This window comes from Marmota marmota, unplaced genomic scaffold, assembly GCF_001458135.2.
Source record: "Marmota marmota marmota unplaced genomic scaffold, marMar, whole genome shotgun sequence".
Classification (NCBI taxonomy): Eukaryota; Metazoa; Chordata; class Mammalia; order Rodentia; family Sciuridae; genus Marmota; species Marmota marmota.
In genome coordinates, this window is record NW_026000241.1 from 200,995 (window position 1) to 222,046 (window position 21,052).

The 21,052-nt window shown below is 40.4% G+C and overlaps 1 protein-coding gene across 1 annotated transcript; it reads left to right on the top strand.

Moving 5' to 3' along the window:
* The first annotated feature begins 985 nt into the window (after positions 1-985).
* Positions 986-15,838, top strand: LOC107145159 (zinc finger protein 426-like). Its single transcript, XM_015488973.2, has 7 exons — positions 986-1,085; positions 1,205-1,498; positions 9,927-10,015; positions 10,922-11,048; positions 12,140-12,223; positions 13,399-13,481; positions 14,080-15,838. The coding sequence occupies exons 1-7, from the start codon at positions 986-988 to the stop codon at positions 15,343-15,345; spliced, it is 2,043 nt and encodes a 680-aa protein (XP_015344459.2). The 3' UTR covers positions 15,346-15,838.
* Positions 15,839-21,052: the final 5,214 nt, after the last annotated feature.

A 21,052-nucleotide genomic window follows, 5' to 3' on the forward strand; every position in this document is an offset into this window, starting at 1 on the left:
TTCCTATGAATAATCTTTTATATTTCTCTTGATGAACATGAATTTTGTCATATAGGCCATACATAAGTTCAAATTCAGTGGAAAGGGCTGGGATGCAGCTCAGCAGCAAAATATTTGTCTCACATTCGCAAAGCCCTGGGTTCAATCCCCAGTTCCAAAAAAGAAAGAAAGAAAAAAAAAAAAAGAACCCCACCAAATTCAGTGGAAAATTCCAAATTCTTTTTTCAAAATATATTGCTTAAAAAAAAAAAAAAAAACTCATAGCTGAACATAGTGGTGCATAGTGGTGCAGCTACTCCTGAGGCTGAGGCAGGAGGACCACAAGTTGTAGGACAGCCTAAGCAACTTAGTGAGACTCTGTCTCAAAAAATTAACAGGGTTTGGGGATGCAGCTCAGTGGTAAAGCACTATTGGGTACAATTTCTAGTACCAAAAATAATAACAATAAGGACAAGAAGAAGCTGTGGGTGTAGCTCACTGGTAGAGTGCACAAGGACCTGGGTTCAATCCCCAGCCCCCACACTGCCCCTCCCCCTCCCCAAATTACAAGAACAGCAAGAAACAAAGAAAAATAATTTAGAGCCATCCTTCAGCTATCACAATAAATCCTAAGGTTTCAATGTCTGTATCTAAAAGTCAGTCCTGTTCATCTTGTGCCATTCTCAGCTTCTGCTCCAGTGTGGCTGTGTCCTCAGCTCCGTGGGTTTAGTTGGCCCTGCTTCACGTGGGAAACACTGTGTGAGGCTAGGCGACAGGTAGGTGACAGGCACGCAGGAAGCTTTCGGGAGCTCCGGTGGCGTGAGCTCCCGCCCCTAGGGCGGCCCTTTCAGTCCATCCCGCCGTCCGCACCGCAGGGCGCCGGGCCTCAACCCTCCTCCAACACCGCCCCCACCCGTAGCCCAGCGGAGGACTGGTTCGAAGTTTGACCGTGTCCTCGGGGCCCGTTTCTGTCTTGCCCTAACGCAGAATAGGCCTCAGGGCCGTGATGGGGATGGGGGGGAGTAGGATTTCTGCACCCGCACGGATCCAGAACGGAGGAAGCCCCCGACCCCGCCGAGGAGTGGGCGGAAGTGACGTCGTAAGACGTACCCCTCTCTTCCGCCGGCGGCGGCGCTTGTCAAAGACCTGCTTAGCCTGGTGGTGGTCGGTCAGTGCTTTCTTTGAGACGCTCGCGTGCAGCCGAGGGTCCGGGTGTGGGAATGAGGCGACACTGACAGGTCTCACCCCGGCTCCGAGGAACCTCGGTGGAAAGGCCTTGCCCGCTCCTCTTCTGTCCGCCGGGGCCGCGAGTCCGGCCGCTGGTCCCCGGGAGGAGCGGGTTGGAAAGTGTCGTTATACTGCGTCGTCGGAGTGACAGCATTCACCCAGCTCCCCTCTTCAAAAGGCTCCAGGGAACCTTTCTCACTTATTTTCCAGAAGGAATTTTTTTTCCTGTCGAATCATAGATTCTGGCCCCGCGTCCTCCGTCCTCAAGGACCTAGCGATCCCACACGTTCTGGTGAGCCCTGGGTGAAAGGCGGTCAGAAGGGGGCGGGGGTCTTCCTTTTCTTATGCAAACAAATATTTCACCTGAGAACTTGACTTTGTCTTTGCGAGCCTGTGTTCATTTTTGCCACCTGATGTTAAGGTGGGAAGATACAGATACTGTCTTAGGCGCGTTTCCCTGGGTGACTACCGCAAGCAGTTGTAGACCGCGGGTCTTTCTACTAAAGGATACCAGCCGCTCTCTTTATCTGAGGTTTTGGGTCTGTACATCCCTACAGAGCTTCAAAACCAGGACCTACAAGGAGAAAGGATGGAGATTTTATTACGCTGCACCCCCACCCCCACCCCTGTTTTTTCTTTTGTGTGCTTGAGATGGAACCCAGGCCCTTGGGAATGCTAGGCAAGAGCTTTACCGCTAGGTTTAATCTCCAACCCACAACTAATCGAATTGACCTTTAACAGGGTAAATTCTTAAACATACTCATAATTTAAACACCTAGAATTGGTAAGAGGGGAGAGTATATTGAGAAGGATTGATATTTACATTGAGAACAAGACAAGAGTATGATTTGATGGTTAGATCATTGAGGTAGAGTAAGAAGATTTTAGGAGATGGAAACTTCATGAACAAAATCCCAGAGCAATTGAGAGCCTAGAGCAGTTCCTGAACTGAGGAAAGGGAGTTGGCTAAAGCTGAGCACAGAGAGGGAGAGTGCTGGAAGAAGACTGGAGTGAGATAGGACCAGAAAAATGACTGGGTTATATTGTGAGGCCGTGGGGCCTTATGAAATGGTTTAAGCAGGGAAGTGATTTGAATATATATCTGACTATAATGGAATTCAAGGACTTCCTAGTTTGAGAATGGAGTTCAGGAAATGAAAGAGTGAAGGTAGAGTCAAAATAGCAGCTTATGATGAATAAGTTTTAAATATGATTGTAGTAACATACTTAGATGATTGTTACAGAACAGAAAATAATAAAATAATTTGCAAAGTTGTTTTGTTTTGTTTTTTTTATTTGAGTTGGGTTCTTAGCATAGGCTGGGCTAAAGTGATATTTCTACCTCAGCCTCCCAAGTAGCTACAGGTGTGCACCACTGCAACTGACTTTTTTCTTTTCTGTACTGAGGATTTAACCCATTGCTTTAACATTGAACCACATCCTACCCCTTTTTATTTTTTTATTTAGAGACAGAGTTTCACTAAATTGCTTGGGACCTCACTAAGTTGCTAAGGCTTACCTCAAACTTGCCATCCTCCTGCCTCCACCTTCCAAGTCACTGTGATACAGCCAAGCACCACCACACCTAGCCTATTTGCAAGTTTTAAATAAGGTGAAATTGCCAGACTCTTTTTATCCTTTCATCTCTTCATGCACTCTTCATGCATAGTGTGTGGATGATTGATCAAGGGAAAATGAAAAAGTTCATCCAGCTCTTGGAAAATTGCAAACTGAAGGAGGATACAAGCATTTAACCAAGGAAATAAATATTTTGGAAGTAAAGCACAATATTATTTTGTTGTTTATTTGTATGGGAGTTGGTGAAAGTAAGGAGAGTGCTAAGCAAACAGAACTAAACAACTATACACATTGTAGAATTAGTCATGCTGAAAAGGAATGGAATATCAGGTAACAGAAGCCTATTATAAATTAGCTGTTGAGATTTCTAGGGTGAAAGGAATACATCAAGTATTACTGGCAGTTTTCACACTAGTGCTCTTTTCTTGGGGAAAAAAAAGCTAGAGGAGGAGTCTGATCTCAAATTCATAGCTGACAGAAAAAAATTAATACTGTATGTTGAAATGCAACATATAATAGGAGAAATTATGAATGTTGGGTTTTTGTTTTGACTTTTTTGTTTTTGTTTTAAGAACTGAGAGTTGAATCCAAGGGCACTCCACCACTGAGCTACATCCTCAGCCCTTTATTGTTTATTTTATTATTTTGAGACAGGGTGTCACTAAATTTCCTAGTCTCAAACTTGCCATCTTCCTGCCTCGGCCTTCCAGGACTCAGGAATTACAGGCATGTGCCACCATGCCCAGCCAAATTGGAGAAGCCACGGCTTGAGCAATGGTGCATGCCTGAAATCCCAGCAACATATGGAAGGCTAATGTAGGGGAATCACAAGTTTGAGGCCACCCTGGGGAATTTAGTGAGACCCTGTCTCAAAATAAAAAATAATAATAAAAAAAAAAACTGGACATATAGCTCAGTGGTACAGCACCCCTGGATTCATTTTTACCCTAGTACTGCAATAAAAATAAAAACTCCATTTTAACCTGGGTTTTTTCCCTCCAGTGCTAGAGTGGCCCTGAGTTCAATCCCCAGTACTCCCCCCCAAAAAAAATTCCAGTTCAGCAAATGGACCTCTAAATAGGTTTCTATGTTGCTCCATGGTTTTACCTGTCTTTATACATTTTCCATCTTTTCTCCATCCTATATGGGCTGGAGGACAGATCAAGTGTATATACTTTCCTGGGAACTGTTAACTGTGAATTTTCCCATGGGCCAGGTAGCTGCCCTTTTAATTATGGGACCTATTGGAGTCTAAGCTATCTAAAATCCAATAATCCAGCCAGGCATGGTGGTGCATGCCTATAATCCCAGCAGCTGAAGTAGGAGGATCGAGAGTTCAAATCAAGCCTTAGCAATTTAGTGAGGCCCCTAAGCAACTGAACAATACCCTGTATCTAAATAAAATATAAAAAAAGGGCTGGGGATGTGGCTTAGTAGTTAGCACCCTGGGTTCAATCCCTAGTGTCAAAAATAAAATAAAATCCAAAATTCCTGTCAGGTACAGCTGTACACTGTTCTGTTGTTTGTTGGTCTTATTATACTTGTGTAAGTACTTTTATTGATTTAAAATATAGAGGCTCATACACTCACCACATAAACCACACTTCTCCCAAACATGATAAAAATTGATACCCACATCAGTCTATGTGGGTATAAACAGGGAAAGAACACTACATTCTGATATCCCACACAACATCAGCCTGGCCCAGAATTTCACTGTTGGTGACATATCACTTTAGAGGAAATCACTCCATTTGCTAATATCTTGCCATTGAAGATGATTTCATCCCTGTAACAGGTTTTCCTTTAATTCAGTAGAACTTTCACCTTGGGGTTGCTCATGGGCAGTCTCGCCAAAGGTACAAATTGGACATGGGACATTTCTGCTCTTTATTTATTTTAGATACTGGGAATTGAACCCAGGGGTACTCTAGCATTAAGCTGCACCCACAGCCCTTTATTAAAATCTTGAGACAGAATCTTGCAAAGTTACCTGGACTGACAATCCTCCTGTCTCCTAAACTGCTGGGATTACAGGCACACACAACTGTGTTGACTCTTCCTTTCATTTAGATTCTCTTATGTTGTTCCTGAGCTTGCTGGTTGGTCCATCATCCTAGTAAACTCTTTGCTCTCTGTCAAAATGCACTACACTCCATGCCTATAGGGAAATCTGCTATTAGGGTTTGAATTTGGAATGTCCCCTAAAACCTCATGTGTTGAAGGTAACGCAGTATTATTCAGAGGTAAGGCTTTTAGAAAATGATTGGATCATGAAGGCACAAGCCCCCTCAGTGGATTAATTCATTTGATAGATTAATAATTTGAAAGGATAACTGGGTGGTAACTGTCATCAGGTGGAGCATGGTTGGACTAAGTAAGTCCTGAAGGGTGTGCCTTAGGGACTGTATCTAGTTCTTGGTGTCTCTCTCTCAGAATAACTTTAAAATATGATTGTGGTAACATAGACTTTGATCGGTGTTGTGATCAAAGTGATTTTGATCAAAATTATTTCATTCATTTTCCTAGATTAAAAACTTTTTTTGAGAGAGAGAGAGAGAAAAATTTTTAATATTTATTTTTCAGTTTTTGGTGGACACAACATCTTTATTTTATTTTATGTGGTGCTGAGGATCGAACCCAGCGTCCCACACATGCCAGGCAAGCGCGTTACCACTTGAGCCACATCCCCAGCCTGATTAAAAACTTTTAAAATTAAAAACTTTATTAAATTGTATTCAGAGTGAGGAGTGAGGATTCCCATGATGTCCATACACAAGTCATGGGAAGTTCTAATTAATCCTTTCCCTTTCCTCCACTATCTTGTCTTATTTTTGTAAGTGGGCTTCTAGGCAAAAGCCATGCAACTCCAGGTTTCTAGGAACTGGAAGTACCCAGGCCCTCATTGTGGTCTTGGAACTCAGGCCTGAAGCTCTTCCTTTCCTCTGCTATGATGTGTTGGAGTGGCATCTTTCTGTCCTGGAGTCACACTCTGCTGTTGGGACTCTCAAACCCAGATCCTGGATGAACTGGATAGTTTCCAAATAGCATCTGTCAATCCCTTCATCCTTGCTGCGCCCAGTTCAAGGTCAGAGAGGTAGGATGTCCTATTGTTGCAAAATCTTCATGTTCAGGCTTCCTGAGTGACCTGAAAGATACTATCATATCCATTGCCCTTTCTTCCAACCTCTGAATCTCACTGTCAACATCTGAGCAAGGCCCTAGGGGGTAGATTTGCTGAATGGCCCATGGGCTGTCTGCTCTGTTTCCCTCTCGCCACTCAGCTTCTTTGCATGTCGTATGGATTTCTTCAGGGTTCCCCTTGGAACCTCAGCCTATCCTCTGAGGAGCCCACTGTTGCCAAGCCAGAATTCTAAGAGGAAACATCTTCTACGATCCCTAAGACTTGCCCAGAGGATGTTTGTTGCCAGGGAAGATGTTTTAGGTTGCTCTTTTCCCTCAAGCTCACAGACAAGGTGGGTGTTCATCTGCAGAGGAGGAGGGAGATGATCTCAAGAGCTACTCTTGAGATCCTGGCCAGCTCCCTGCTTTAGCTGGAGAAACGACCCTGCATTCTCAAGGCTCTGGTTTAGAGCTGAGGAATGTAACCACATATGATATAGGTAGAACACAGGCTCTCTGTATGCTTGTTTAATAAGGGAGGGGGTATCAAGTTTGAGAAGTGGCATCAGACAGTGAAGAAACAAGAAGTTGTCCTTCTCATGAGGTACATTAAATGGTTGGCTCACTTTTTTGTGAGGGGAGGTAAAGCCAGTACTGGTGATTATACCTGGGGCACTTAACCAGTGAGCAACATCCCCAGCCATTTATTAAATATTTTTTATGGGGCTGGGGATGTGGCTCAGGCGGTAGCGTGCTTGCCTGGCACGCGTGCGGCCCGGGTTCGATCCTCAGCACCACATACAAACAAAGATGTTGTGTCCGCCGAGAACTAAAAAAAAATAAATAAATATTAAAATTCTCTCTATATATATATCTCTCTTTCTCTCTTCTCTCTCTCTTAAAAAATATTTTTTATATTGAGACAAGGTCTCAATTTCATAGGGCCTCACTAAGTTTCTGAGGCTGGCCTTGAACTTGAAATCCTCCTGCCTCCTCCTTCTGTGTCGCTGGGATTACAGGCATATGCCATCATTCCTAGCAACCCACTTTCATTTTAATAGTATATACAGAAGATCAGAATCTTGCTCCCCAATTACTGGTTTAGGGATCTTGAACAAACCACTTGAAACCTGCACTCAGTTTTCTTCACAGCTATATGGTGAAGCTGGCAACCCTGTGATGAAGAAAGGGTAGCAAAAATCAGGGGAAATGGCCTTTCCTATGCCTCTGCCCTTGGTAAGATGTAAAGAACTATTCAGCTGGAAGGGGAGATAGTTCCCGGATACTGGGAACCCACAGGTCCTCTTTTTCCAGCAAGAGAGACTAAGTATCCCAAGTTTGCACATCAGTCTCTGTTCACAGTGACATCTGGGCTGATGAATAAGGCCTTCTTGATAGGGTTCCTTCCTAGTCTTCTTCCCTCACCCATCTTCGGGTTTTCACTTTAGGGGAAAAGAAATTTTACAGGTCCCAGGATAATTCTGAATGTGAATGAGGGCTCTGGGCTATTGATTCCTAAGAAAGGATACTTCTGCTGGGAGAAACCTTCCTCAGTGCATAGCCATTTAAGAATGCTGACAAATTTGTGTTCACCAAACCTCCTGCAGGCTACAATAGAGGCACCTAGGCCAGCCCATTCAAGAGTTTTGACCAACTTAACATTGCTAGAACCTAGTCATTTCTTCATCTCTTAATTTACTGTAGGATATGGCATGTTTAATGAATTCTTGAGTATTTGATCAAAGCTTAGTGAAAAAAATTCATCCTAAAGCTATTCTTAGGGAACTTGTAACCTAGTGAAGTAGATTGTCACCTAACTACACAAATAAATGTGTAAGTCCAAATTGATTGAATGTTCTGAAAGTAAAGTAGAGGTCAGTGTGATTTTTCTCTATCTTTACAAGGCAATAGGAAAAGGTAAGAACAGAGAGGGATTTTTAAGCAGAGACTGAAAAACAAAAAGGTAACATTGAAAGGGAGGGGAGTACAAGGAGGGAAAAGTGTCTTATGAGTTGACTGAGTTCATTTCTTTCTTTTTTTTTTCTTTTCTTTCTTTCTTATACTGGGGATTGAACTCAGGGGACACTTAACCACTGAGTCACATCCCCAGCCCTTTTATGTGTTTTATTTAGAGACAGGTTCTCACTGAGTTGCTTAGACCCTCACTAAGTTGCTGAGTCTGGCTTTGAATTCATGATGCTCCTCCCTCAGCCTTCTTCAAGGGTTTCTCCCTTCAAGACTTCTTTTCTATTGCTGGGTTAAAAAAAAAAAAAAACTAAAGAAAGGATCTATTCTTTAATATGTTACTGACAGGAAAAATAAGTGATATTTATTCCAATGCCATAAATCAAGGGAAAATAGAAGAAAACATGAAAGTGTTTTCATTTCACAAATTGGAAATTTGTGAAATGAAATTCAAGGAGTTCATCAGAATCAGGCTGAACACTGGTAAGTTCTCCATAAAAAGCCTCTTATGTTAATTATCAATCTCAGTAAATATTTGTATTCACAAACACAGTGTCAAATACTGTTTGAGTGGATAGCTGAAGTTCAACCTTCTACCCAAACTCTACCTCTGATCTCCTGAAGGGATGTTCTGAGGTGGTGGGCGTAATAAGATGGCTGATTGTAGGAACATGCTCCCTTTGTTGCACTTCTTTATACGGAAACATTTTCCTTGAGTAGACCCCATACTTATGAATGCTGCTGCTACTTATGAACTATTTGCAAGTGTGTAGATGGTGGTGCCAACAGAAGCATAACTAGCAGAAAGACAGTTGGTGTGACCTCATGTTTATAGATGGTTGTTAAGTGCCACATACTTGGTTTATACTGCTCTGGATTTTGGCCATTCCTGTTCTAATCAAGGAACTCATCTCAGTGATGGCCTGGCACAGTATAACCACAGAGCTTTTCAGGGATGGAGGGTCTTCATTCACTAACCTATTTTTTTTTACTACCTTCATGAAGAGAATGTCTTCTGGGCCCTTAACATCAATTGGTGAAGGGGAGCCTTTTTCACATATAAATATAGTACAATCACATATAAATTCAGTACAATCTTCCTTTATCTCTAGGATTCCTTCTCTTTTATTATGCCAGGAAATCTCTTGCATTATCCATCTCACTAACCTTAAGATCACCATTGAGTGCAGGTTTATCATCTAATTAAACTATTATTTAACTATTAGCTAATATGTGGGATCCAGATGTCTATTAAGTGGCCCCACATCAATGAATATGGCCCTGTTTAGTTTTACCTTCCACTGTCCTTGGTCTTGACATCCTTAGCATCCATTCTTATACTTGTTTTGTGATTTTCTTCTGATATTATTTCCAGATTGGGATTATTTTGTTGTGTGAGCTTTTCTTCTTACATTATATTATATATCTATATCCCTGGATTGTTACTGGTTTTTACTCTAGTGACAACAGCAGATCATGGTTTATCTTGAAAATGTACATTTCTTTCCAAGATCTCAGGCCCAGTTGAGATTATCACAGGGTTTTCATTGAGAGTAGGTTGCCTCTTTAGATATCAAGGACAACCTACCTGCCTGGTTAGTGGGTCTCAGACTGTCTTGGGGGTTTAAGATTGACTCTTCTCAAGGTCCAACAACATGTCTCCATTCCAAGTTTCAGATTCTTATTCTACCTGATTGAATTGCAAATTTTTAAAATTTAGCAGTTTCTCCATGCCAAACATTCACACCAACAAGCCATATAATCTCCCTCATGACATTTATCACCATGGAGAAATAAAGTCACATCTTTCTGAAATTTCTCTACCTATAAAATGAGAGTTTTATAGTTTTCCTGGTGGGCAGCATGGCTCACCATCCTTTTTATGGCTCTAGGTGATTCAGGATACTCTAGCATTGTATGGTAGAAACACGTATGTGAATTTTACTGAATATGCAATTATATGGGAATTTCATTTTAGAATGGAGTGACTTCTAGTCATGCAAGTGTACAAATTATGGTCAGCTCTGGATTACCATGCTTTCTCTCTTTTCCAGGAGTTCTTTCTAGGGACTCACTCTGCCTTCATGAAGAAAAGATAGAGACATCAAGGATGTTGACTGACTACCTGACACACTATTATCAGGTATGCAGAAGCAGTGTCCCCCATAATGACATACCTGCTCCAACATGTAGACACATTTCCTTTTAGGCAGATTTGTCTCCACACCTTCTTCAGTGAGGTCAACAGAGCCTCACTGAAGAGCTGAGTCCCCAGTTAGTTTTCTCCAGGAAATGGAGCTTCTCATATTAGCAAGGTGTTACCTTGAAAATCTCCCTCATTGTTCAGTGATTAGCAACTGATCAAGACACTCCAAGTTCTGAGTGCATGTTTGTTTGCTCTGACAGATGATAGGAAGAAGAAAATGTGTTCTTCTTCTAAAGACTTATTCATTCACACTGATTATGAAGCATATACAGTGCCCTCAGGTACTTCAGAAGAAAAAAGTAAGATGAGAACAGCTTCCAGGCAGGTTGTAGTGAGATCAATTAATGTGTCAGAAGGGCCATTAAAGCCACATGACCAGAGGTGATCAGCCTTAAAGTGAGGTGGATAGAGAGAAGAGTTCCCAGGACCACTGAACCCTTGGTAGACAATGGAAGCCCTCAGATCCCTGTGTAGGCATTGGTCTCACTTCCTCATTCTCTTGTGAACATCAGTGGAGATGTTTCTATTGTACTTGTTACTCAGGTTGGCATGTGTGTAATGACATTGTGTATACAAAGTGCTAAAAGGTTCAATCATTTAGGAAGTAAAATGAAATGAAGAAGTATCCTTATTGGTAAAAAAAAAAAAATCCCAATGATTCTGAAACAATAATACATCAGATTCATCTGGAGGGTTTATTGAAAGATGCACACGAGCCAGGTGTGGTAGCTCACACCTGTCATTTTAGCACCTCAGAAGGCTGAGGCTGGAGGATCATGAGTTAAAAGCCATATTATTGTATATATAATTTATGACTTAATGACTGTTTTTTTTTTTTTCAAGAACTTGGTGACCTTTGAGGATGTGGCTGTGAACTTCACCCAAGAGGAGTGGATTCTATTGGATCAAACGCACAGAGACCTATACAGAGATGTGATGTTGGAGAACTACCAGAACCTGGCCTCAGTAGGTAAGACTGCCATCATTCCTTGTAGCTTAGGGAAGATGGGTGTTCTGTACTTGTACACTGATGCTGCAGCACAGTGATGTCAACTCTGACTATGTTGGAAAATAACAGGGGCATAGTCTCTGCTTAATACATTTTAATCTAATGTTATGGTTCTCAAAATGTGAGCCAAGATGAACATATCACCATGACGTTGTTAGAAATATGTTAGTAGTCTCCTTTGACATACAATTATGTCATTGGGTAGATCCTTGTTGTGCTTTTTTTTTTTTTTTTAAACCAAGGATTGAACACAGGGAATCTTAACCATTGAGCCACATCCTCAGCCATTTTATTTTTTATTTTGAGACAGGAACTCACTAAGTTGCTTATGGCCTCACTAAGTTGATGAGGATGGCTTTGACTCACAATCCTCCAGCCTCAGCCTTTTGAGGGGCTGGAATAACAGGCTCAGTGAGCTACTGTGCCTGATTCTCATGCATCTTTTTTTTTTTTTTAGTTGTAGATGTACACAATACCCTTATTTTATTTATCTATCTATCTATCTATCTATTTATTTTTATGTGGTGCTGAGGATTGAACCCAGTGCCTCACACATGCTAGCAGCTCAGTATGTATGAGACCCTGGGTTCAGTCCTATCACTGAGCCATAACTCCAGTCCTTGTGCATTTTTTTTTTTTTTTCGGTGCTGGGGATTGAACCCAGGGCCTTGTGCATGCAAGGGCACTCTACCAACTGAGCCATACCCCAGCCCTCGTATTTTTTATAAACTTTTTAATAAACCCTCTGGATGAATCTGATGTATCATTGTTTCAGAATCATTGGGATAGTTTTTTACCAATAAGAATAAAGCTCTCTTCATTTCAATTCCTAAATGATTGAAACTTTTAGCCCTTTGTATACATAATCATTAATTTGAGTTTCAGGGGTCAGGTATAACCAGTGTTTTGGGAGCACAAAGGTACTACTTGCATTTTTAACCCCTCTGAAATAATTTAACTGTTTTAATTAGAAGCAACATTCCTGAATAATGTGAAGATTTATGATCTCTTGCATCAGTTTCTTCTATTAGTGCATTTTTCCCCATGTACAGGTTGTCAGCTCATCAAACCTAGTCTGATCTCTTGGTTGGAGAAAGAAACCGATTTGTGGGCAGTGCAGAGAAGAGATCTCCAAGGTGAGTGTGAAGGAAACTGTTTAAGATGCACTTGATTTAGGAATGTTGAGGTCATATATCTGAGAATATCTTCAGCTTCCCATCTTCATCTATTTTTTGTCTACTCAGATTTTCTTATAATTTCACAAAAAAAACCTACTCTATTTCTTCTTGAAGTATATCATTTTGATGTATACTGTGTGTCTAGATCTTGGATAGTTTTTTTTTTTAAAGAGAGAGAGAGAATTTTAATATTTATTTTTTAGTTTTTGGAAGACACAACATCTTTGTTTGTATGTGGTGTGAGGATCGAACCCGGGCCACACACATGCCAGGCGAGTGCGCTACCGCTTGAGCCACATCCCCAGCCCTAGATCTTGGATATTTTCTATACCTGATAATATTCATCTTGGGACTGGGAGAATAGCTCAGTATATATGAGACCCTGGGTTCATTCCCTAGCACCACCAAACACACACACACACACACACACACGCACACACACACATTCATTCTGTTTACCATTTGCTTTAATTTTCAAGGAATCAATTTGTAATAAACTATTTAAAATTATTTGTATCCATAGCTTTGAAAAATTTTTAATCAAGTTAAAATTCCCAACTTTTCTTTTTTTAAATTTTAAAATTTTGTTTTGTTTTTTTGTGCTACTGGGGTGGTACATACCCAGGACCTTGCACATGTGAGGCAACACTCTACCACTAAGCTATATCCCCAGCCCTTTTTATTTGTTTTGAGATATGGTCTCACTTAGTTGCCCAGGATGGCCTTGATCCTCCTGCCTTAGCTTCCTGAGTAACTAGAATTACAAGTATGAGCTATTGGGCCTTACTTAAGTTTTCAAATTTTTAAGCTAGTTTAATTTAAAAATAAATAAAAATCATTTCTATCTTTCTGGGGATGTAGTTCAATGATAAAGTGCTTGCCTGGCCTGGATTCAATGCCTCATACTGAAAGGAAAACACACACAAATAAAAGGAAGAAAAGAAAGAAAAAAAAAGAGTCAGCTTTAATGTTGTGTATGTGTGTGTGTTTTGCTGGGGATGGAACCCAGGGCTTCATGCATTCTAACTAAGCACTTTACCATTGAGCTATATACCCAGTTGTATTATTTATAACTCCTTCAGTATGCCATTTCTTTCTCCAATTGTTAATTTTGTTTTTCTGTCTATTTTCAGAATGTGAAATGAGACTTAGTACCAGTGAGTCCATGCTTAAGCAGGAGTTTTTGAGGGGACAAACCTGCATTGGGATACAAATGGTAAGTTTAACAGGGGATGTCTCTTATTTTCTGTATTCATAGAAGATTACAAATTCCATTTTAGAAAATCAGTCCAAATGAGAGAGGCATGAGAAAAGTAGCATTCACCCAAGAGAGAGAAATGTCTGGAGAGATATTCTGAATATAATGAATTTAAGAGTGCCCTAAATGTCTCATGAAACCTGTTGATTTAGAGTTTACAGTATACATCCTTCTTAACAGTCTAAGATTAGAGAATGGCACAGGATTCTGGCAGTATTTTACTATTGCTCAATTAGAAAGAAAACATGATAAACTGAGTATGGTAGTGCACACCTGTATTTCCAATACTTAAATGATTAAAGCAGGAAGATTTCAAGTTCCAGGCCAGCCTGGTCAACTTAGCAAGACTCTTTCAAAATAAAATTAAAGGATTTGGGTTGAGGATGTAGTTCAGTTTTGGAGTGCTTACCAACTATATGCAAAGCCCTGGGTTCCGTCCCCCACTCCCCCGCCACCAAAAAAAGACAGGAACTATGTAAATGTAACACAATGGGGGAGAATCATTATCATCCTCAAAATGATATACTTTAATCAGTATTTGTCCACATATCAACAGGGAAGAAGCAATAGTGTTGGTGAACTCTATGACTATAACCAACCTGAAGAAGTCTGTCATGAACATTCATTTTTCAAGACACACATGAGAGTTCAAAATGTAGGGAGAAGTTATGATTGTGATCAGTATGGAAAAGATTTCCTTACTCTGCACATGAAAACATCTATTGGAGATAAACTTACTGAGTTTAATGAACGTGGAAAAACCCTCAGCCCAACTCCAAATGTTGCGTATAAGAGAACATGCACACAAGAGAAACCCTTTGATTGTAGTGACTATGGGAAGGCCTTCATGAATCAGTCATACCTTCAGGCCCTTATGGGAACTCACAGTGAAGAAAAACTCTGTGAATGGAATGAATATGGGAGCAGTTTTATTATATCCACAAACCTTGCTATGCATATAGAAAGTCTCAATGTAAAAAATCCCTATAGATGTAAGGAATGTGGAAAAAGTTTTAGATATCCTGCTTACCTTAATAAGCACATGCGAACCCACACTGGAGAAAAACCCTATAAATGTTCAGAATGTGGGAAAGCTTTCGCTCAGTATTGGGGCCTTTCTCAACATGTACGAATTCACAGTGAAGAAAAGCCCTATGAATGTAAGGAATGTGGGAAGTCTTTCACTGTTTCTTCATACCTAACTAAACATGTAAGAATTCATAATGAAGAAAAACCCTATGAATGTAAGGAATGTAGAAAATCCTTTGGAAATCCTTCATACCTTAAAAAACACATTCAAATTCACACAGGACTAAAACCGTATAAATGTAATGAATGTGGAAAAGCCTTCACTCAATCCTCAGGCCTTACTAAACATGTACGATCTCATAGTGGAGAGAAGCCCTATGAATGTAAGGAATGTGGGAAAGCCTTCACCACGTCCACTTGCCTCATTGCACATATAAGAACTCACACTGGAGAGAAGCCCTTTGTTTGTAAAGAATGTGGGAAAGCCTTTGCTAGATCTTTTTGCCTTATTGAACATATAAGAACTCATGCTGGAGAGAAACCCTATAAATGTGAAGAATGTGGGAAAGCCTATACTGCTTCTTCAGACCTAAACAGACATGTAAGAATTCATACTGGAGAACATCCCTATAAATGTAAGGAATGTGGGAAAGCCTTTGCTTATTACTCAAATCTTTCTGTACATCAAAGGACTCACACAGGAGAGAAACCTTATGAATGTAAGATATGTGGGAAAGTCTTTACATATTCCTCAAGTCGCAATAATCACATACGAACTCACAAAGCCCAATAACTATAGATATATAAGGAAGGTGGGAATGTTTGTTTTCTACATACCTTACCAGTCATATATTATTCCACAGTGGTGGAAAACTATGAATGTAAACAATGCGACAAAGCCTTCAGTTACTCTGATTTCTTTTTAGTACAGGAACAATGTCACACTGGAGAGAAACCCAATGAATGTAAGGAGTAAGCCAACTCCTGATTTTGAGAATTCAGAAGTTCATTTGCAAAATATTTTGTACTTGCAATTACATATCATCAGTAAGATGATATTGTCCTTGGTTAGTGATACTATGTTTGATACTTGCTTAAAATATTCACCATCAGAGAACTCTATTTTAAATATAGACTTTTCCTTGTGAATAAGAAAGTGATTTGTAGGTTGTTATTTTGATATTCAGAGCATATTATCCCCCAATAAGCATATTATCCCCCAATAACCTTGTTTATTTTTTGAGCAGCCAAGAGTCGCCTCAGTGAATAAAATTCTCAATTTTTTTAAAACATGTGTGGTGGTTTATTTTCAAGGCAAGTTTTTAAGATGGGATATCTAGGTAAAAGTATATATTTTTAATTTCATCATACATGGATGTTTTTCTTTCCACATATATTGTGCCATAGGCAATTTCTGAATCAACTTTTATTTAATTTTTAATATTTATTTTTTAGTTATAGGTGGACACAATATCTTTATTTTATATTTATGTGGTGCTGAGGATTGGACACACTGCCTCACACATGCCAGGCTAGCACTCTACCTCTGAGCTACAACCCCAGCCCCCTGAATCAAATTTTTAAAAATTTGTTTAAAGACTATTCTTTAATAAGGAACAGATTTTAGTTTAATTGCTAGGCATTCATTTACAAAAGGAAAATCAATGTCCTCTTCACTTTTGTTTTTCAATGCTGGGGATCAAACCCAAGGCCTCATACAGGCCAGGCAAGTGCTCTGCTCTACCACCACACCATCCACACCCCTTCTCTTCACTTTTATCCTAAGGAAGAATACTCAACTGACTGACTTTAGCCCTAATTTTACATGTGACCCTAAACCTGTGTTTACTATTTCTCTAAATATTGTCAATGTGTCCTCTTATTGATGATAATCCTTGGGACACTGATAATCTTGCCACCACCATTGAGCTCTGTAAGCCAAAGTATTTTTATTACTAGTATGTTCCACCTGCCCAAGACATCTGATGTGGCCTTATGGTCTTTGATAGTTAAGGGCTATTCACTTGATTTCTGCTAATATGGGTTCTCATCAGCAGCACTGAAATTGGGGAAAATATCTCAGTCATACCTGGTATATAAAGGAGTGTAAACACAGAGCTTTTCAAGGATAGAAGTTCTCCCATCACTGATCTGTTTCTGAATACCTTTATGAAGACAGTGCCTTCTGAGTTCTCCATATAGGCTAATTAAGGAGGGCAGTGCTGATCACATAATAAATTTAGGAGCTGGACATGTCTGTAATCCCAGTAACTAGGGAAACCTAGTTGTGGTGCATGACTGTAATCCCAGTAACTAGGGAAACCAAGGCAGGAGAATCTCAAGTTCAAGACCAGCCTCAGCAATTTAACAAGACCCTGTCTCAAACTTTTAAAAAAAATTTAAATGGCTGGTGATGCAACTCAGTGAAAAAGCACACCTGAGTTCAATTCCCAGTACCACCAAAAAGAAAAAAATTCAGTACAACATTCCTATACCTCTAGGATACTTTCCTTCATATTATGCCAGGGAATCTCTTTGGCATATCACCCCCACTCACTGTAGGTCACCACTGAGTTTAAGTTCAAGTCATCCAAACAATTTAACTGTTAAAGGCAGCACCCAGGTCCATGAGCTTATATATGAAATCCTGTTGTCTTCCTATTTCAATAGTTGGCCCTGTCTAGTGTTATATTCCACAATTCTTGGTCTAACACCCTTAGAATCCATTCTCATACATGTTTCTTGTTTTTCTTATGACATATATTACCACAATGGGAATTAATTTATTATGTGAGCTTTTTTCTTTTGCTTGATGTTATACATTTGTGCCTCTGGGTTTTGCACTGGTTATGACTAGTGGCAGCTGCAGGCAGTTGTGGTGCATCTTGAGGGAAATGTTATTTCCTTCTGTTAGTGCAAGAGGACTGGGCTAGATGCAAACTTTACAAACCAGCCCAGCACAGCTTTTATTCAGGAATGGAATGATGCCTCTGACTGACCCATTTTCCTGGTGGAAAATGAGCCATTGGCCAAAGCGGGGTGGGTGTTAGGCTTATATGGTTACACTGAGAGGTGAATCAATTAATGAGCATGTCAGTTTGGGCTATCCTTACTAGGCCACATGGAAGGTGTGGGGTTAGTGGATGTGGGGTCAGTGGTCAGTACCCGGGATTTATCTTTACTGGGCCAGATGGTGGGTGGGGGTCAGTTTAGGATGGGATCAACGCTTTGGCTTCTTCTCAGAAACTGTCATTTCAAACTGGATGGAAATTTCCTCCCCAGGGCTTGTCTTGTCACTGGGAAAGACAGTGACTCCTTCACTCCTTCTCCCCAGGCCACATTATTCTGGGGTTTGTCTTTTTCAATACCTAACACCTTCCATGAGAATTTAACAGGGGTTTCAAGCAGAGGAATGCAGAAACAAAGGGACAAGTTTCCCACCTTCACCATTTGCTCTTCATTCACATTGTGATGGTATCTAGAGATGAGGGTCTTTGGGGGACGTGATTAAGTCATAAGGGTTCCACCCCCACTGTGTTATTAATAAACTGTAAAAGAGACTACAGGGAGCCATCTGGACCTTCCATTTCCTCTGCCTTATGAGGACAAAACATTTGTCCTTCTCACCCCTTCCAACTTTTCTGCATTGTGAAGACACAATATTTGTTCTTTTTTGCCCATCTGCCATTTGAAGATATGGCAATAGGCACCATCTTGGAAGCAAAGGGCAGGTGTCACATTCCTGGTGACTTAAACACTCAAACCTGCCACCCAGGGATGTGTTGCATGCAACTAAAACACTCAGGGGTCACTCCAGGGGAACTGGGCTGCCTGAAATAACCACACAAGAGAGAGAAATACCTTTTTCTTTGGGGGTGCTGAGACAGCTCTTCTGACATTAAGGGTCCGCAGAAAGAGAAAGAGTGAGTGCATCCTGATCCCTTTTATTGAGGAGAAGCCATTCAAATGAGGCAAGGGGTCAGGTTTCAGAGGATTGAGTCTAGCTTCATGATGTCTGCTGTCAGCAGGATGCCTGACATCTAGGAAGGCCACACTCAAAGGCAAAGCAAGAGAAGGGGACACACAAATTTCCATGGAACATTCTATCCCAAACAGGGCAAGGGTTAATATCACAAAGGAACAGGTGAGGGTAGCTCGATCCCTGGGGATGTAGGAGGACTCGCCCATGCACAAAGACACATTTGCGTTTTCTCAACCCTAAAGATCGGGGCTACTATCTTTGGTTACTTAAGCAACCAGATCACAGGGTGACAGACAGTGCCACACTGATCAAAAGGGGAGGCAAACACTGGTCACATGCTATGTCTGCCTCCCACAGGCAGGCCCTCAATAGACACTGAATCTTTGGGTACCATCATCAGGAAGATTTCTTAGGCCCTTAAAGTTAAAAGGAGGGGATAGGTTGGGGATGTAGTTAAGTAAAAGAGCACTTGCCTAGCAGGAGCTCGGCCCTGGGTTGCAAATAAAATAATTTAAAAATATAAGAGGATATGTTGGGTGCTAATTATTCTGTAGTCCTGTAGACAGGGGCCATTTCAGGATGCAATTGTCCAGAGACACCTGATCCCTGTCTCTCTCTTCTTTTACTCTTATCAGCTAGAGAAACTAAAGACCTAGGCTCTAGCCCTTGAAGACTACAACAAATAAAAGTAAGGGGTGGAAGGAAGACTGCCACTTTAAGTGGCCAGGAGCTCAGTGAAAACAAAAAAGGAATTTCAAACTTGGTTAGCTAATGCCAGGTAAAGCAAATATAATGGTATGATTACTTACTGACTTTAAAACCCCTAGGTATAGGGAGCAAAGATGCAAGGTAATTAAATAGACTATATATACATATGGAAAAATATTTTAACACAAGAAAATATAGGAGCCAGGCATGGAGGTGCCCGCCTTTAATCCCGGAGGCCCTGGGGCCTAAGATAGGAGGATAGAGTTCAAAGCCAACCACAGTAAAAAGCAAGGTGATAAGCAACTCATTGAGACCCTGTCTCTAAATAAAATACAAAATAGGGCTGGAGAGGGCTGGGGTTGTGGCTCAGTGATAGAGCACTCACCTAGCATGTGCGAGGCCCTGCGGGTTCAATCCTCAGCACCACATAAAAATAAATAAATAAAATAAAAGTATTGTGTTCAACTCCAACTAAAAAATAAATACTAAAAAAATAGGACTGGGGGTGTTGCTCAGTGGTCAAGTGTCCCTGAGTTCAATCCTCAGTGTCCCCCTCAAAAAAAGAAAATATATGAATAGCCATGTATATATTTTCCTCCCACTAAATTTAAACATTGTGTTTCATACAACCCAAAAGTATACCTAATAGACAACAAAGGAAAATGGTTATGTTTTACTTTATAGGCTTGTCTAATTTTATCAGTCATGAAACAGCATTGGGCACAGAGGGTCAACTTCGCGCCTGCCAAAGCACTACCCAAATAAAGCTTGTGTACTACTGCCACCTCCTGGTTACATCTTTTTCCTTACTACTGCCACCTCCTAGTTACATTTTTTCCCCCTTAATAGCAAAAAAAAAAAAAAAAAAAAAAAAAAAGAATAGATATCAGNNNNAAAAAAAAAAAAAAAAAAAAAAAAAAAAAAAAATCACTGGAATACCCTACATATGTGTATGTTTATATTTTATACATTTAGATTCTAGATTCATTTGGAGTTTATTGTTGTATATTGTAAAAGGAACAGGTTTAATTTCATCTTTTTCCAGATGGTTTTCCAGTTGTTTTAGCACCTTTCATTCCAAAGTGCATTTCTGTTCCATTGATCTAGAATATACTTGAATCAAATTTCCATGTTATTGAATTTACTTGGAGACATTCTATTTATCCGCTTCCTGTTCATATGTGTAAGTACCATGCACTGTTAATTACAGAGGCTTTGTAATATTTGGGGGGGATACCCGGGATTGAACTCAGGGGCACTGGACCCCTGAGCCACATCCCCACCCTATTTTTTATTTTATTTAGAGACAGGGTCTCACTGAGTTGCTTATCACCTCGCTTTTTAATACTTTTTAATATCTGTAGGTTATCATCCATTTTGTTTTTCAGTGTTTCCTTGTTCATCATCAGATATTTGTTCTTTGATATTAACTTAAGTATCAATATGCCTAATGGCTTTTAAAAAATGTTGGCATTCTTGTTGGGGTTACGTCACACTTCTGAATAACTCTTAGAGAATACTCCGTAATATTAGCGGTTATTTTGAATTGTCGCATGGGGGCGGTGGGGGGGGAGAGGTCCCAGGCCCTCTGGCAAAATCCAAAAATAACAAGAAAAAAATAAGTTTGCAGAAAATATGATTACACTGAAAACACAAAGGAATAAACTATTAGAGTCTAGCATGGTATTCAGATAAGTTAATGAATTAAGGAACCATAAAGACCCACAAAGAGAGAACGGAAAAGCCCTGCCACGCATCAATGTGAAGAATCAACGGGCTCTGCGGCGGTGGGCGGAGTCGGCACGGGCCT

What these genes read in the sequence shown, in the direction of transcription:
- LOC107145159 (XM_015488973.2), top strand. Translation starts at nt 986, where the DNA reads ATGGGGATGGGGGGGAGTAGGATTTCTGCACCCGCACGGATCCAGAAC. An exon ending in CCAGAACCTGGCCTCAGTAG is followed by an intron (nt 11,049 to 12,139) that starts GTAAGACTGCCA and finishes CCCCATGTACAG; the next exon opens with GTTGTCAGCTCATCAAACCT. An exon ending in CCTGCATTGGGATACAAATG is followed by an intron (nt 13,482 to 14,079) that starts GTAAGTTTAACA and finishes ACATATCAACAG; the next exon opens with GGAAGAAGCAATAGTGTTGG.